The sequence below is a fragment of the Eublepharis macularius genome, chromosome 15, assembly GCF_028583425.1.
Source record: "Eublepharis macularius isolate TG4126 chromosome 15, MPM_Emac_v1.0, whole genome shotgun sequence".
In the NCBI taxonomy this organism is placed as follows: domain Eukaryota; kingdom Metazoa; phylum Chordata; class Lepidosauria; order Squamata; family Eublepharidae; genus Eublepharis; species Eublepharis macularius.
Window position 1 is genome coordinate 48,992,159 of NC_072804.1, and position 18,148 is coordinate 49,010,306.

An 18,148-nucleotide genomic window follows, 5' to 3' on the forward strand; every position below is an offset into this window, starting at 1 on the left:
ATGTTTGGAGTGGGAGGAAAACTCGAGCTTTAGTAAAATTAAGGTAAAAGGAGGGAGATAAAAACCCGAAGGCGACGCCTGTTTTTGCTAGCCAAAAAAGCGGCCGACCACCCGCACGCCTACAGGGGCTGGGCGCAGCGCCCCCTGGCGCCTGCATCTCCTCCTGCTGCCTGGAAGTTCCCACGCGGGCAGGATCTCCTTTTATGGTCGGTGACGTGTGCGGAAGGCAGGGAATCCCCTCCCCTTCTCAGCTGGCGGGGCGGCCTCGGCTGAGTCAAGGCGAGCCTGGAAGGGACACGCACTCGCTGGAGCGCAACAGAGAACCGCGTGGCTGCGAGAGGGGAGGACGGAGCGGAGGCGCGCCAATCAGGTAAGGCCGGGATCGGGGCCTCGGATGGGCGCTCGCCTTTGGGTTGGTCCGGGAGGGGCTGAACTGAATCGGGGAGGTCGATTTTGCTTAAGGTTTTGGTAAGTCCGTGGGGGACACGTGTTCTCAGCCCCCCCAGTCCAGGATGGGCTTCATCCTGCCCTGGGGTCGCATCCTCGTTTGGGGGGGGGGTGTCATTAATCGCCTTTAGCCAAGCGACGACCACCCACCCACCTATCCAGCCACTTCGCCCCCGTTGCTTTCTCCTACGCTCCTGATTTTTTTGTTGTTGTATGTGTTGGTTGGGCCACTCTCATTTTATTCCCCCACGTTTGATTCCTCCTCCCCATCCTTTCCACCGACGGCCCCGATCACACGCACCGTTTCCTGGAAAGGAGGGAAACCGACCACGCTTTGGTGTCGAACTTGCTTCGCTCTGGCTAACTCTTTTGACTCCATGCCGTCGCACCGATCCACCTCTAAGCCCCTCTGCCCCCCCCCTCCACTCCTGCCGACAAAGCTCAGACCAGCTGCTAAGGTTGCCAACCTCCAGGCGGGACCGGAGTTACAACTGATCTCCGGACGGCAGAGATCAGTTCCTCTGGAGGAAAGGGCTGCTTTGGGAGGCGGACCCCATAGCATTATACCTTGCTGAGCCCCCTGCCCAAGCTCTACTCCCGAAGTCTCCAGGAAGTTCCCAACCCGGAGTTGGCAACCGTAGCTCCTGCCCCCCCCCACTATCTGAGGCTCCGATCCTCATTCCTGCCCGCTCCCCCTCTCCGCCTCCATCCCATAATACCCCCACCTCTCTGCCTACTCCCCCCTCCTCTGCAACCTCCCTTTCTCTTTCTGCGCATTTCCTCCTCCACCGGTGACGCTCTTCTGCTTTCCCCAGAAGCTGATGAAATTGGCCCGTAAGCTCACCATGTTTTGCAACGAGAAGGTTTTTATCAGCGCCAGACCGAGAGGAGGGCATGGCGTGGGGTGATCGCTGGGGGTGGAGGAAGCGCCTACCCTGCCCGGATGCTCCCTCCTTTCATCCCCCACTGGTAGAAACTGGATCGCCTTCGGAGCGTTTTCCTTTGCAAGCCAGAAAAAAAGGCCTTGGGCTACAGGTCGTTTGCTGCTGATAAAAGTTTTGTGCAACCTTAAAAGCGAACCCACTGAAGCGGTTCTGTTGTCCCAAACCACAGGTGCCAGCTCCAGGTTGGGAGATTTGGGAAGGACGCGGTCTGGAGAGGGGAGAGATCTCAGCAGGGTATAATGCCGTAGTCTCCAGGGGAACGGATTTTTATAGTCTGGAGATCAGTTATAATAATCCATATCTCAAACCCACTTTCTCAGGTGTGCGTGTGTGCTCAAGTTGCAGAGGTTTTTGAGGCAGACAAAAGGGACAAAATTTTGTGAGTGATGGGTTAAAAGGTTGAACTAGACCCAAATCCGTGTTGATTGGGCGCTACTTAACATCTATGATCAGGTCAGAAATGGCTGATAGGATCTTGCCAAGATCTGGTTTGCAACAACATCCGGTTTGCAACAGGATTTGCAGTCATTTTAGGTGTGCGCGATAAGGGTGCAAAGTGTTGGCTGCCCTCTGTCCCTGACTTCGATTAGGCAGAGGTATACTGCCTCTGAACAAGGAGGCTCTATTCCCCCTCCATGAATTTGGTCCGTTTACTTAAAAAAAAACTAGTCCTACTAGTGATGGCTGTGTTCCCTTTTGCTGAGCCCCTAGTGCAAAATGACCAGGTAGTCTCTGTAGGTTTCATTAGGGGTTAATGTTTTGCTTCTTGATCCAGTGCAGAAGTTAATTTGGGCATAGGATTTTAAAAAAAATATTTATTTTATTTATGTCATTTATAGTTCGTCTTTCTCACTGAGACGCAAGACAGATTACACAGTGTGAGATTAGTACAGTCAGTATCAAGGACATTTCCATAAACAATGCCATAAGGTAAATAAATAAAAATTTAGAAGGACATAGCATCTGTTTAGGTGTTTGCTTTATCTTTACACCCTCCCACATGCTACATTTGGTATAAGCAACCATGCGTACGTACCAGGACTGCACGGTTGGAGCCTTCAACTGTAAAAGCTAAAAAGGTCTTGTGCATAGCTTACTAACGTTATGTCTTTGTAAAATTGTGTTTATTTACCCTATGGCGTTGTTTATGGAAATGTCCTTGAGATGTACTAATCTCACACTGTGTAATCCACTTTGAGTCTCAGTGAAAAAATGCCCGTCAGACATAATAATGATGATGATATTTTACAGCAATACTTGGCTGATAGTTAGATCTCCGGTGGATACTTGTATCATCTTAGCAAGGCCAATCAATGATAACATGTGATCTTTATTATTGATTGTGTTGCATGCAATTTGAATAATAATAACAGTAATAATAATGCCACAATCACAGCACGCTATAGTCGCATCTGCTTCAACCCCTCAGACAGAGATACTCACTTGAAAAATTTGCAATTACAATATATTGATGTTTTTATCTGGTTTTAAACTAATATGTTTATGTATTTTATGTGTTGTATTTCACTCTGAGCCCGGTCGCGGGGAGAGTGGATTAAAAGTATAATTAATAATAATAATAATTGCCTAAGGAAGTATTACAATAATTGTAGCATTTGGGGGGGTGCGTTTATCATACAAAGGGGCCCGATCTCCACCGTCTCCAGTTAGAGAATCTCAGCGTGTTGTCGGCCTGAAACTCTAAGCGCAGCAGCAGCTGAGAGTAGACTGTGTTGAGCTATGAGCTTAGATGGATCCACGTTCTAATTTGGGTCCATAGTCTAACTTGACACACACCCTTTCTGATATGAGCAGTCTCTTTGCTGCATCCCTTCCTGCATGTTGCTATTGCCTCAGGGGGAGAGAAAGGACATAGAGCAGAAAATGGGAAATGTAGGCATCCTGGTCTCGCAGCTTCGCTCTCTGACTGCTGTCCAATGGACTTTTCAACTGTCACTTGTCCAACATTCCGCCAAGCTGCCTACATTTCCCATCAAAACTTGAGGGAAGCAGACAAGTGTCCAATCTGTGCCTTTTGTCACTTGTGGTTCTGCTCTATGTCGATCCCTGCTTGAGATGTGCACTGCTGTTGGAAGTGGCTCTTGGGGCTGGCGAACCTGTCCTATTGTGGTTTATTAGATGTCCACTTGTACCTGTGTTTTGTGCAGTTTGCAGAGTTTTTCTCGGCAATGTGAAAGAAAAATGTGCATTCTCCTATGATCAACTCAGTGTGTGGGGAGTGGAGAGCAAATTCTATATTCAGGATTATAGGCAGAGAGATGGAAATCAAAACAGCCAAGATCTTAAACTCCCTGACTGCCGTATCAATCAATAGCATGCTCACATTTGGGATGCCAGTGACAGATTGCTCCCATTTTACAGTTTTGGGGCACTGAGAGAAAGAGATCTGCCCAAGCTCGCATAGTGAGTCTGTGGCCAAGGTGGGCTTTCAGTGCTCATCTCTTAGGCCTGTAAAGCGGTTCACAGTTTGCGCAAGTGCATTCTGGGAAACCACTTGAGTTTCACGTGGTGCCGAAATCTGCACAGGTTTTTCAAATTCAGATCTGACATGTCCGGGCACTGACCTCCTTTGCCATCAAGTTCCCTTCAGAAGTCTTGTATGTGCCACAGAGGTCTGACGGGGATTTTCCCATAGGGAAGTTGTGAACCACAGAAATGGAGAGTTAGGTACTTCCCCCTCCTCCATTCTGGAGTACCACTTTAGAAACCGTGTGTGTATGTGTGATTTCAGTAGGGGCAGGTATATTTTAAGATCAGTATTTGCAATTCATTTTTTGTACTTTTTAACATCTGTTAGCCGTATTGCTGATGGAAAGCCGAGGTATTGCTTTGATACGAACACTCGATGTTTTGTATGCATTCATTGGGGTTTGGATTTTTTTTTGGCTAAAGATAAAGGATTTGTGCTTTTGGCATGCATTCTGAGCCTGTAGCATAATTTGAACTGGTGATAAAGCCCCAACGGCTTGGAATGACCTGTTCCATAGCCATTGCAAGACCCCCAACAATACTAGGGGATGGTGGGGTGGCCTTTACAGGGGGAAGCAACAAGGGGAGAGGGAGGGTGCTTACTCCTGCCAGTTTCTCCCTACAAAGGCTCCCCCAGCTTTGAGATTGAACTGAAATCAACTGGGGTAGGGGGCTATTTATTTATTGGATTAGATTAGATTTTTAGTCCGCCCTCCCCACCGAGCGGGCTCAGGGCGGAGCACAACATTTTAATTTACCTAAACACATAAAAGCAGATAAAACATTACAATAAAATTTAAAACACTACATACAATAAAAACTTCTCACATGGCAATGGAAGAGTTACTTCATTTCAGACATGGCTCATATATCCATATCTATAGATATATATAGGGTGGTGGACAGATCTTTTCAAGTCCAGTATGGCTGGCGGGGGCCCAGCCTAACCTCGGCCATATGCCTGGCGGAACATCTCTGTCTTACAGGCCCGGCAGAAGGCTAATAAATCCTGCCGGGCCCTGGTTTCATCAGATAGAGTTCCACTAGGCTGGTGCCAGGACCGAAAAGGCCCTGGCTCTGGGTGAGGCCAGGCGAGCCTCCCTAGGACCGGGGACCACCAAAAGTTTTTTTGTGTGTAGAACGAAGTGTCCTCTGGGAGAGGTGGTCCCGCAGATATTATTATTTAATTTATACCCCATCTTTCTCCCCAATGTGTCTTATGTAATTCTCCACTCGTACACTGAATCCCCACAAGAACCCTGCGAGGTAGATTAGATTGAGTGTGCTATGGCAGAGTGGGAATTTGAACCTGGGTTCCCAGACCCTAGTCCAACAATCTAACCACTACACTGCACTGGCTGTTAGGGTATAATTCCATGTGGCCTGAAACTGTGGGTGTTTGGAGTGGTGGAGCACACAAGAGTCAGTGTGGTTTGTGGTTAGCATGTCAGCCCTAGAAGCGGAGAGGTCTGAGATCGAATCCCTTCTCAGCCGCAAATGGGTGACTCTGGACCACTCTCTTTGAGCCCTCCCTACCTCGTAAGGTTGTTGAAAGGGTGAAATGGAAGAGTACCGTACATAACCTTGAACTACATGCAGGAATGGCAGTGTGTTGTAGTGGTTGGAGTGGATTGGGAAGGCCCAGGTTTAAACCCCCACTTTGCCATCGTAGCTTGCTGACTTACCATGGGACAGTCACTCTCTTAGCCTAGCCTACCTCACAGGGTGGTTGTGAGGATAAAATAGACAAGAGGAGAAAGATGGTGTAGGCCACTTTGGATCCCCATTGGGGGAACCAGTGGATAACGGAAGTAAATAAATAAATATGGCTAGATACCCCCTGCCTGCCTTAGTTTGGGGTAGCAGGAAGTGAAAGGGGGTGGCATAAAGTTGCAGCATTGGAGAGCCCCTGACCCTTTTTGCCTTCCACTGACTTTGCTTTGGGAACTGGGAAGAACAAGCTGGAAAGTACAGGGTTTGCCCTGGGGATTGCCTGTTGGCGGAAAGCCCCTCTGCCTTTTCCCTCTCTCCCTACTTGGCAAAGTTTCCCCGGAAGATCTGGCTGGAAAGGGAGTGTTAGTGGAGAAGCAGAGGCCAAAGGGGTAAAGTTTGCCTCTATTTTTTTGTTTTGCTTTCAACCTTGCAGGGAACTGGAGAAGGGAAAGCAAGGGAATTCCTACCAGCCAAGGAAATAAGTGGGAAAGACCAGGGTTGCAGAGGCAGGCAATGTTAGTCTCTTGCCTTGAAAACCCCACCGGGGTCGCCATAAATCAGCTATGACCTGGGAGCGCTCCCCCACTTCCCCCAAACTCCACTCTTGATTTTTTTAAGGGACCCAATCCAGAAAAGAAGGCAACAGGATAACCTGTACATCTCAGGAGTGTTGTAGCATCTAGAAGCTTAACTATTTTCTTTCAGGGTCCAATAGTACCTTAAAGACCAACCAGATTTCCAAGGTATGAGCTTCCAAGAGTCAAAGTTCTTTGACTCTCAAAAGCTCATACCTTGGAAATCTGGTTGGTCTTTAAGGTGCTACTGGATCCAGATCTTCTTCTTTGACTGCCGACCAACACAGCTGCTCACCTGAAACTACGAATTAGAATCTCACTTTCTCAGCGCCGTGTGTCTGATGAAGTGAGGTCTAACTGGGGAAATAGTCTGATAGTCTTGGAGGTGACTCAAGGCGGGTTTGTTTTTACTGCCATGGACTAACGCGGCCGTCTTTTAAGAACTGCAAATGTCTCAAGGCTATACATTCACAACTGCTGAGGGACAAAACGACAGCAAATTTTGTGAAGATCTGGAAACCTTTCATGGACTTTCTGTATATAAAAGAGAAGTCAGAACTAATGATCTGTGGATTTGAAAATTAGAGTTATAAGGTTAGCAACAAATGATAGGCTGAAGTAAGCGGAAAAAATGCAGATATCTTTGCAGTAAAGTCAAAGTTATATGTTTAGTTAAGATCTGGGTATTAGTTATTAAGTATTAATAAAAGTATTAAGAAAAAGAATTCTGTAAAATGTTTAAATGGTATGTCTCCCTCTATGTTCTTGTTTATTTGTTTGTTTTTATGTTTTTGTTTCTTTATGTGAACTTTTGCTTGGTTGCTGTAATAAAATAATTTTTTTAAAGGCTATACATTAACACCATAATGGGTAGCGTGATTTTAAATTCCCAGTTGACTCCTGGCAAGCTAGGTTAACAGTGCAGTCCTAAAAAGAGTTTCTCCAGTCTAAGCCTGTTGAAATCAATGGGTTTAGGCCGGAGTAACCCTTCTTAGAATTGCACTGTAAATTGAAATGGATGGGGGAAATGTGAAGGGTTTAGTATCCCTGCTGTACATGTAGATTTCCTGTAGGGTCTGGCTTTTGCATTGGGAACAGAAATAAACTTAGGCTAGAAACGGATGCAGACATTACTGGGCATTCAGATTTCACTTCCGCAAACAGGTTTGGCAAGGGTGATTTTTTTTTTCTCGATTGCACAAACCCGTTTGGCCAAAGAGACCAACAAGACAAAGAAAACACACGTAGGCCAAGCGAGGCGTGCGTCTCCAACCCTTTTCAGTCCTTTGCACGTCCAGCTGAAGGAGCTGAAATGAATTTTGAAAAGACGCGAGACTGTTCAGAATTTGCATGGGAGGTATCCAGACCTCAGCATTAGTGGCTTCTGATTTTGGCTGCTTCCACACACGTTGGATAATCCACTTTCAATACTCTTTAGTGAACATTTGAAACTGCTTTTCCATGTGTGGAACAAAAAATCCACTTCCAAAGGATTGCGAAAGTGCATTGAAAGTGCATTATTCAACGTGTGTGGAAATGGCCTTTGAGTGGATTTGGGGGGAAAGGACAGGGCTAGTTTTTGTTTATTCATTTGTACTCCGTCTTTCTCTCCAGTGGAGACCCAACGTGGATTATATCATCTCCTCCATTTTATTCTCACAAACGCTCTGTGAGGCAGGCTAGGGTTGAGAGCGTGTGACTGGCCCACAGTCACCCAGCAAGCTTCCATAGCAGAGGAGGGAGTTGAACCCGGACCTCCCAAATCTTAGCCCAACAGTCAAACTGCTAACAGCGATTCTATTTTGTCAACCATATTTTGGGGCTGAGGTCTGTCTCAAAGTAGTTTGTGGGCCTTGGACGTCATCTTTCGGTGTTCTTTTGTTGATCGCTTCCAAGAGCCTGCTTTTCTGCAGCCTTTTTGGCCTGGTTCCACTATGAGGTCATTTCATTTGGGGGCAGATGCAGGTGAGTCACCGGCACTTGGCTGAAGCGAGGATACATCAGCCTGCTGTATGGCTTGTGGGTATGGGGGGGGAGCTAATAAATTGGCCCACAGGCCACTTGGGAGGACTGTATATTTGGAAAGATCCCCAATGTTCCAGTAAAACACCTTGCAAGTGGAAAGCTAGCACAGCAAGCCAAGGAAAGGGCTGGAAGTTTTCTCTCTGCTGTGTGCGTTTTCTAATTAAAGGGTTTCTTCTTTTTTAATGCAAAGGACCATTTGAAATTACATGTTGGCTGTTCTGACCTTTCATTCTCCTGCATGTGTAAATCAGGTGTGGGGTGGGGCAGCCTTGGTTGTTCCTGGGTCAGCAAGTTGCAGGGGGGAGGGGGACAGGAGTGCCCTTCACTCATCTTTTGTAAGGCCCAACTTGTCCTGTTGCATTCTGTTGTCATTCATGCTTTTGTCAGGGCAGATTTTCATGCACAATTCAAGGTGCTGCTTGTGAGCTATAATGCCCTCAAGGGTTGGGTTCTACATACTTCTCAGCCCCCCCCCCCCCCCCGCTGTTGTTATTATAATAACTGCTGAAAACAGGGTACATAAAGGAGACATTTTGGGCTCCACGATTGTGGAATTTGCAATCTCAGGTTTTCCTTCTGGCAGCTGGTGTTCAGTGGCTGTGATGAAAGAAGCGTTTCTTTTTTTAATTTTAAATATTTATGCTCCACATTTATCCCCTGCCTCCATTTTATCCTCCTAGCAACCCTACGAGGTAGGCTATGTTGAGAGAGAATGACCAATCCCCTGGTCACTCTGAGCTTTCATGGCAGAGAGGGGATTCGAACCTGGCTCTCCCATATCCTAATCCGACCCTCTAACCCCTGTGCCTCACTGGCTTTCTCTGTCTAGGTATGAGATAGCTGGAACTGAATCCCATTTATGAATTGGATCGGACATTCTCTTTACAATAATGGTTGGCCCTGATACTTGTGGGGAGCTCCCAAGCTGGGGATGAAGGCAACAGCTTTTCTCTGTGGGTTTGCTCCCAACTTTGGTCAGTCAGAGGTAGACTGCTTCTGAAAATGGAGGTTCCATTGAGTCAGCCTGGCTGCTAGCTGTTGATAGAGCTTAGTTATGTGCATTTATCTAATCTCCTTTAATAGGTGTCTACAGCTTGTGGGTGTCTGTGTGTTTGTGTGTGTTTTAATGTGTTTTAAAATTTTTACTGTTGCTACCTCCCCTGATAACTTTGGAAAGAGTCAGTCTGAAAAAGTGAACTCTGGAAGTAGACGGAATATATTCTCACCTAGGGTTTCGCTTCTCGGCTTGCCTTTGACATTTATACATTTAGTAGCTTTAATGCACAATACTTCCTTCAAGCTCAGGGCAAGGTCCGTAGTTGTCTCCCCTCCTCCATGTTATCCTCTCAGCAACCCTGTGTGAGAGAGAGACCCCCGGGCTTTGAGACAGAGTGGAGATTTGAACCAGGTCACCCGGATGCTAGTCCGACACTAACCACTACACCACACCGTCTCTTTGCTTGTAAACGTGTTACAAAACTGAAGCTGCCTGCTTGGGCACAGAAAGCACCTCAGAATAATTAATTTTGGGGTGTGGTTGACCTTTCCTTCCCCCCCTTTCCTTCCCCCCTCCCCTTGAGTGATCACAACAACAATGACCCAAAAGGTCTTGTTTGACAGCATTCATGTCATTTTGAGTTCGGGCAAGCAATTCCTTTTTCAGCAATAACAAGCCATAAATCTCTTGTGAAGTACAAACAGCTTTGTGTGTGTGTATGTGTGTGTGAGTGAGTGAGAGAGAGCGCAAACGTGCATGTAGTCATGTGCCTGTGTTGATGTAAAGGAGTGTGCAACCCCCCCCCCCTTGTTTTGACTCTTTCAGGCCCATCCCCTCTGTTGCAACCACTTGAAACTAACTCAGTGTACTTCCGTGTCCCAACACTCACAAAGACAGCCTGTTCCAGAAAACTGGGCCAGTTAATTTGAGTTGACAAGGGGTGGTTATTGCCTGTAACTGTGAGGGAAAAGTCAACCTGCAGAATAATAATAATAATAATAATAATAATAATAATAATAATAATAATAATAATAATAATAATAATAATAATAATGTGGGTAGAGTGGTTGGCTTTGGTCCAGGGAGACTTCGGTTCGAATCTCTGTTCACCTCCTTAGGGGACTTTGGGCCAGTCGTCCTCCCAACGACCCTGCAAGGTAGATTGAGCTGCCCAAGAAAGCTGGAATCAAACCTGGCTCTGCAGTGAGATCCAGTTTGGTGTAGTGGTTAAGAGCGTGGGACTCTAATCTGGAGAGCCGGGTTTGATTCCTCACTCCTCCACTAGCTGGGTGACCTTGGGCTAGTCACAGGTTCTCGGGGCTCTCTCAGCCCCACCCACCTCACAGAGTGTTTGTTGTGGGGATAATGATAACATACTTTGTAAACCGCTCTGAGCGGGTGTTCAGTTGTCCTAAAGGGCATTATATAAATTGAATGTTGTTGTTGTTGTTGTTGTTGTTGTTGTTGTTATTTTAGTACAGACGTAATCTTGCCTTGCAAAAAAAAAAGGGGAATTCTCTTTTCGTGCTGAAAAGATGTGCTTAGATTTTGACTCTATAAAGATTCCCCCTCTGGTTGGGAATTACTCCGGGTTTGGCACATTGCTGAAGTTAAGGTTGGGCATCCTTCTCTCCCCTCCTCCTGAGAGCTGATAAGTCATTTTGCGGCTTGGTTCGCTTGCTTGAGTCATTGGGAGCACACGTTTGTTCCAAGCTCTTTGAACATATATCCAGCTGGCTTTGGACTGCGGTTGCCAACCTTTCCAGGAATTGTGCACCAAGCCCTGTCCAAAGGACGGCAGTCAGAGGTATGTTGGACTCCAGAGGCAACTGTGCTGTGTTGGGTTACCAGTTCCCATTTGGGAAATTTCTGGGAGCAGGCTGGAGATCTCCCGGAATTACAACTGGTCTCCAGGCCACAGAATTCAGTTCCCCTGGAGAAAATGGCTGCTTTGGAGCGTGGACTCTATGAAATTATACCATGCTGAGGTCCTTTCCCTCCCCAAACTCCACTTTCTCCAGGTTTCACCCCCTACATCTCCAGGAATTTCCCAACTTGGAGCTGGCAACCCTACCTGGGGAAGATGGAATTTGGGGAGGGGATGGATCTCAGCAGGAATATGAGTCTGAGTTCACCCTCCGGGCTGTTTTCTTCATAGGAACTGATTTCTATAGTTTGGAGAATAGTTGTAATTCTGGAAGAAGTCCAGGCCCTACCTGGAGGCTGGCATCTTATCTGCTGTGCCTTCGTGGTGCCCTGGCTCCAATCTATTGAGAAGGCAGAAATGCAAGCCTGCTTTATATCATAAGTCTGTCACACACACACACACACACACACCACAACTACAGGTCCCCCCCTCCCCGTTTATGTACCATTTGTGGAGCGCAGATTCGCCACCTGTGGCATTCATTTTTGTGCAAGGGGCTGGCCAGTGGGTGGGTTACTGTGGTCTTTGTTTTCCTAGCGAGTAGGATGGAATGGCCTTTGTCTCCCTTCTATGGAAACAAACCTGCTTATTCCACCCCCAGCCAAACGGTGTGCTCGAGGCCAGAGTTGTGACCCAGTTGTTGCCATCTGATGATGTAACGGCACTGCAATCTCCCTTCCGCGGGTGACTCACTTTGCTATCATAAGCCGGAGTCACTTCTTAATGGCTCGTGTCGCAACTTCGGAACAAAGAGTTTCTTTGTGTCCGAACGGGAACCCTCATCTACCTGCCGAGTTGGCCTTGATGGGAGCGGGGAGGGGGCGTGCACATTTTCAAAAAGTGCTTCGCTGCCGACGCCTCGGACACTGTGAACAGAGATCCCGTTTCCTTGACAGGGAGTCGCAATGAAAGAGGAGGTGGAAACCGGCGTCAGGTTCCTCTCTCGCCTGGTGAACCGACACAACAAGCTGGCAAAGGGGCAGGTGAAGCGTTTTGGGGAGAGCCTGGTCACGGTTCTGTGCGAGCGGTTCAACGAACATTGGTACCCGGAGAACCCCCTCAAGGGACAGGCTTACAGGTAAGTGGGAGAGAGGTTTCCAGCGACGAGAAGGCCACAGTATGGTACTGTCCCCATGATGAAGAAGTTGGACAAGGTATGGGACAGTATAGGTTGCCTACATTTGAATTCTTTGACTCTGCCATTACAGGGTACCAGTTCGGTACAAACACAGGCAACTTAAAAACCTCTATGAGGAAGGGGTGGATCATGGAGGAAAGGTGTTGTAACTGTGTGAGAAGTTGAACCGCAGCACGAGCTGCCCGTATGAGAGCCGTGAAAGTGCCTTTATGGGTAGCTTTGAAAGAAAGAAATGTAGGGGGGCAGACCTACGACTGTGGACTCCCTTCCTCACAGAGCCATACCTTGGAAACTTTCTGGATTTCAGAACGACTGTAATCGGCTACTTTATGAGTTGGGAATGTCATATGTACCCCAAAAAACGCTTGGTTTATTTTACGATCGTGGCTTTCTGCACAGGGTAAACCATAATTGGTTCTAGCTTTATCTTATTTATAATGAAGAGCCGAGTTTAAGGTCGTGTGAGGTCTGGTCAAATATGTACTTGCTTTTTTCTCCCCTTGAGGCTGTTCCAATTCCAGCGTATGACCCCAATGAGTAAGGAAAGAGAAGAATCTTAAATAGGTTTTCGCACACCCCCACGTTAGTGCTATCATTTTTATCATTACATAGTTAATAATCTAACACTTCCTTCATAGTAAAGAGTCCAGTAGCACCTTTAAGACTTTATTGTACCATAAGCTTTCGAGAAGCACAACTCTCTTCATCAGGTGCATCTGACAAAGAGAGCTGTGGTTCTCGAAAGCTTAGGCTACAATAAAGTTGGTTAGTCTTAAAGGTGCTACAGGACTCTATTTACTCCTTCAGAGTCTCAAAAAAGCCACCTGTATTGAGGTTTGGGGAGTATATAAACTTGATTGGCTAAAAAGCATCTCTTGTGGTTTAAATTTCAAGCAATTCCTTTCCACCTTTTTTTGGAACTGGAATCCACCTAAAAGCCAAGCTGCAAGTTAAATCCCAGTTTTGATCATTTGGATGTATATATCCTTTTTTCTTCTTTCTTTTTGGGGTATATTGGCTTAGCAGGTGTTGCTTCTCTCCCAAGGAACTGCAAGGAACGTCATTTCTTTAGCGCATTTTTAGCAGGCTGTCCCTCCAAGAAACTTAGGGCAGTGCACTGTTCTCCTCTATTTTACCCTCACAACAACCCTGTGAGGTAGGTTAGGCTGAGAGTATGCAGCTGGCCTAAGGTCACCCAGTGAACTTCCATGGAAGAGCTGGGATTTGAACCTGGATTTCCCAGATCCTAGCTGGACACTCTAACTACTTCCCCATCCTGGTTGTCCAAAGAAGCAAGCAATGGGGACAAATAGCATCTGCGTTTTGAGACACTTGCCCTCCCCAAGGACGGCCTCCCCCTACTTTCTGGCATGTTTGGGTCAGTATTTTTGTTTGGGTTGGTGGTTGTGTCTCAGCTTTCTGTGGTGCTGCTACACATCCTTCTGGTGCCACCCCCTTCTGGGCTCTGGCATTTTTTTCTGCTCGTTGAAAGGATGGTGGCCTTTTCACAGAATCTGCAGTTAGGACACCAGACTTTTGTTTGTTTCTGTAATCACGAGGACTAGATTAAAGTTCCTGTTTCTTAGAATGAAAGAGGAGCCGTGGCAATTACGTCCGGCGTTGGGGGCTATTGCCCGTGCTGTGCTGCACGATTGCAGACCATCGTTCAACACTCTCAACTTTGTCTTGTTGTTTGTATGAGCAGTGGTATGGCTGAGCAGTGATCTAATGCCTCTTTATGGGGTGGGTTGTTTGCACAGCGAGCTGTGAAAATAACTGTATTGTGCCTCTCAAGGCTATTTGTAGAGCTGATCCAGACACAATTTGCGTAGCAATTGGCTGATCGGTCTGTATGTCACTACCCTGTGGGTCAGAAAACTGTGGGGGGGGTGCTCTTCTCCTAGTTGGATCGTAGATAATTACCTAGCAATTCTATTGTGCTTGTGTACACAGTAATGTGCAATTGCGTAAACTGTACAGCACATGATGTACTTAAGTATAGATCGAGCTCACGGCTTAATATTGTTTTTACTTGGAAGTGTTCTACTGAATTTACTGGGACTTACTCCTAAGCAGAAGACAGGGAGAGAGCTTCTCATATTATTGGAACTTGGGGTCCTCGGGTGAAACTGATGGGCAGTAACTGGAGGACAGACGCAGCAAAGTCCTTCACACCATTTACGTATGGAATTCACTGCCACCAGAAGTTGCGGCCGCTGGTTTAGGTAGCTTTTAAAAAAGGATTTGGCCAACTCAGCCAATTTGTGGCTGTTATCGGTGAGGGCTAAATGAAACCTCCATGGTCAGAAGTAGTATATCTTTGAATACCTGGGGCAAGGGAGCATCAATATCTTGTTTTTATGTGCAGGTTATGAGTATCCCAGAGGCACCTGATCTTCCATTGCAAAGTCAGTCCTAGTCTGCACCTATCCTGTTAAAGATCAATACCGAATATCACACTGTCCCCCCTCCCCCAATCACAATTCAAAACAATCGAAAGATGCCAACAAGTTTCAAGCAACTGCATTTTTAACATAAATCTATCTCCTGCGGCCAAGACCCTAAGCCCTGTTCTCTTTTCTCTTCTCCCACTCAGGTGTATCCGGATCAACCGATGGCAAAAAGTGGATGATTCCCTTCTGAGAGCCTGCAAAGACTGTGGTCTGGATTACTCGGACCTGGCATTGCCCCGGGAAGTCTCGATCTGGATCGATCCCGGTGAAGTTTGCTGCCGGTGAGTGCATTGCATATTAATCTCTTTCAAAAGGGCTTCTCCCTCCACCCGTTGATAAATGTAGGCGTTTGCCAACATTGTCGTGTGATAGCACCGATTTCCTTCGGCGCCTGACAAGGGTCTTACTCCAGGACAGACACTCTGCTTTGGATTACGGGATCTTTGTTGTGGGATAGAGCTGAGAGGAGACAAGATCACACTCTGTCCCTTTCAAGCGTCTTTAACTTTTACCCACTCCATCTCCATCAGGCTTGGCGAGAACAACCATTACTTCAAGGTCAACGAAGAAAAGAGAAGCAGCAGCAAAGCATCTCCAGAGCTGGAGACGTCCGACTACCATTCTGAATCTCCCTCGGAGAGCTCGTCGGAGGACGAGGGGGCCGGCTAAACCTCCCAAGGCAACACCGGCGCCGAGCAAAAATCGCACCGGGGGAAGTAATGCTACCAAGCAGGTGAGGCGAGAGAGTTCCAAATGGTAAAACTATATTTTGCAAAATGTATACCCCTGCCTTTCTGCCCTCATCAGGGCCACCAAACAACGAATTGTGTCTTATTTGGGTTCGTCGATAACACTTGCATGTCTCAAGCTGTGTGGCCTGAGCTAAAAGCCAAGAGCCCTTTGTCTCGGGCCTCTGGTCCCACCCGAGTTAAATACACTGCCTTTGGATAAAAGCAGGAGAGGGGGTGAAGGCATTCCTTCTAAAGCCTCTTCTTTTGTCTCCCTTAGGCGACGCAGTATTTCTACATGCCATCTCCTCTCTGGGTCCCGTGTCCCCAAACCTTGGTGAGCTACATCCCAGCCTACCAGCCTATGACCGTATACTACATGGCCTCAAAATCTCCAGTTCCCAGGAAACCCAACCCGAACCTTGTAAAACGGCTCACCAACCGGGCATCTAAAGCTTGAGGGAGGGGTGGAGAGGCTGGGCAGAGCCAGGGATGCCTAGACCTTGCCCAGTTCTCTCCGTAACACGCTCTAGTCCAGCGCTGGACTTTAGAGCAGACAAAATGGGACGTTACTTTCAGGACCTAATGAGTGTTTTATTCCTTTTTGGTGATAACTGAATCCTGGGGAATTGTCCTGTGCTAGGTGGGGAACGCCTGATGGTCTCTTACAGTGCAACCCTAAGTAGAGTTACTCCAGTCTAAACCCATTGAAAGCAATGGGCCTAGATTGGAGTAACTCTATTTAGGATTGCACTGTTAATTTCTCTCCCCCCCCCAATGAAGGGGAGGAATCACTTTCTTATGGTGCTGAGACAAGCGTAGCATTCCAATTGTGTATTAACTAGCACTTCAGTGTACAGTGTGAACCAGAGGGCAGGGGTACCCCATGTTGGGCAGAGATGAAACTAGAACCAGACATCAAGGGGTTTTATTTCATCTCTGGCAGGGAAATGAAGTATTTAATTATTGTGGGGGGAGGGGGGAGGAAAAGGGGTTCTGTTTTTGACCCCTGGAGAGGGACGGAATTCAATGGGGAAGAGCCACATGTCAGGACTCTTGCCTTCTCTTTTCCCCATCTCCAACTTTCTTTAAGATATTTCCTTTTTCTGCGACACTGGAATTGCAACAGCGGGTGTGTATGCTTTTTTAAAGGCCACTCCAAATTCTACTGTGAGAAAACTAGGCACGGTTTGGCTTGTGTGTAAATGACAGAAAATGGAACAAATATGCGTGAGTTTGGCTTATTTTTCTTAATCTGTTCTGCTCTTGCCAGCTGTGGGAAGGGCAAAGAGAATCGAAGCCCTACCTCCATTGCTCAAACCTTGCCCGCCCAGCTTCCAGAGTTTTATCAGAAGCCCTCTCCTATGCTTTTTACTGCCATAAGGGCTAGAAACCTGTTTGTTTTTTTAAAAGACATTTAGGCTACAAAATTGGGCACCAGATACCAATTTCTATGTTTGCACAATGCAATCTCTGGAAGCATTCAGCTCTGCAAATAATACTTACCTACCTCAAGAGATGCTGTTCTAAAGAAGAATGAAATATAGAGTGTATTTTAATTTTTGGTATTTTGAAGGACTTGTTGTTGGGCAAAGTATTATTAATATTGTTATTGATGTTGATAGTTAATATATATATATCTTCTGTAAATAACAATTGCGGGTTTTAATTTATGGAATGAAAATAATTGTGTAAATAACTTTTTATCTGCAGCTGGTTTTTCATGCACAATTGGTAAATGTGTATCTTGTCTTTTTTTAAAAAATGCAGATCTTTTCTAAACGAAGAATAATAATAAATGATACCGACAATTAACAATATGAAAAGAGTGGTTTTGTTTATTCTGGCGCAGAATGGCCAGAGATGGAAAGAAAGACTGGACTCTGGATATTTTGCATGTGGGACGCTTATTACTCTATGGCCGTTCACGTGCTAAGCGCACAAAGTATGCTTCATGGAGATTGCAATCTGAAAATGGCCTGGGTAGAGTGTAGAAAGAGGCAAGAGAAAGATATTCTTGCTGGTCAGTTGCACATATTTAGGAAGAGTTCGCGTCAGTTGCACACATTTAGGAAAAGTTTATGACTTCCTTGGGACATGGTGGGCTCTTCTTCTTTCAGCTGCCGTACTGCAGTCCAAGCTCTGCTCACAACCTGAGTTCGATCCTGGCGGAAGGTAGGTTCAGGTAGCCAGCTCAAGGTTGACTCAGCCTTCCATCCTCCTGAGGTCGGTAAAATGAGTACCCAGTTTCCCGGCGGTAAAGTGTAGATGACTGGGGAAGGCAATGGCAAACCACCCCGTAAAAAGTCTGCCATGAAAACATCATGATGCGACATCCCCCCCATGGGTCAGTAATGACTGGGTGCTTGCGCAGGGGACTCCCTTTACCTTTAAGCAGAGGCTAATGGCCATCTGTCAGCAATGCTCATTTTATGACTTAGTATGAACTTAGGCAGATCATGAGAGGAAGGGCAGGAAGGGATGAGCTTGTGTTTGGGTCTCATGGGCCTTCCTTATGTCCCCAGGGTAATGCCAATGGCCACTCTGGGGTCAGGAAGGAATTTTCCTCCGGCCAGATTAGCTGAGGATTCTACAGGTTTTGCCTTCCCCTAGGCACTGAGCAGAGAGGGGCAGTAAATGAAAATTCCCTGCACTGTGTAGGGGGTTGGACTAGATGACCCTGGAGGTCCCTTCCAGCTCTATGATTCTAG

General features: G+C 46.7%; 1 protein-coding gene across 1 annotated transcript; it reads left to right on the forward strand.

Annotated features, from left to right (window-relative positions):
- The first annotated feature begins 297 nt into the window (after positions 1–297).
- On the forward strand, positions 298–17,257 carry LOC129343649 (protein BTG3-like). Its single transcript, XM_054999986.1, is given in 6 exon segments — positions 298–370; positions 12,015–12,196; positions 14,853–14,990; positions 15,240–15,372; positions 15,374–15,442; positions 15,718–17,257. Coding segments are annotated over 5 exon segments (693 nt in total). The 5' UTR covers positions 298–370; positions 12,015–12,023; the 3' UTR covers positions 15,898–17,257.
- Positions 17,258–18,148: the final 891 nt, after the last annotated feature.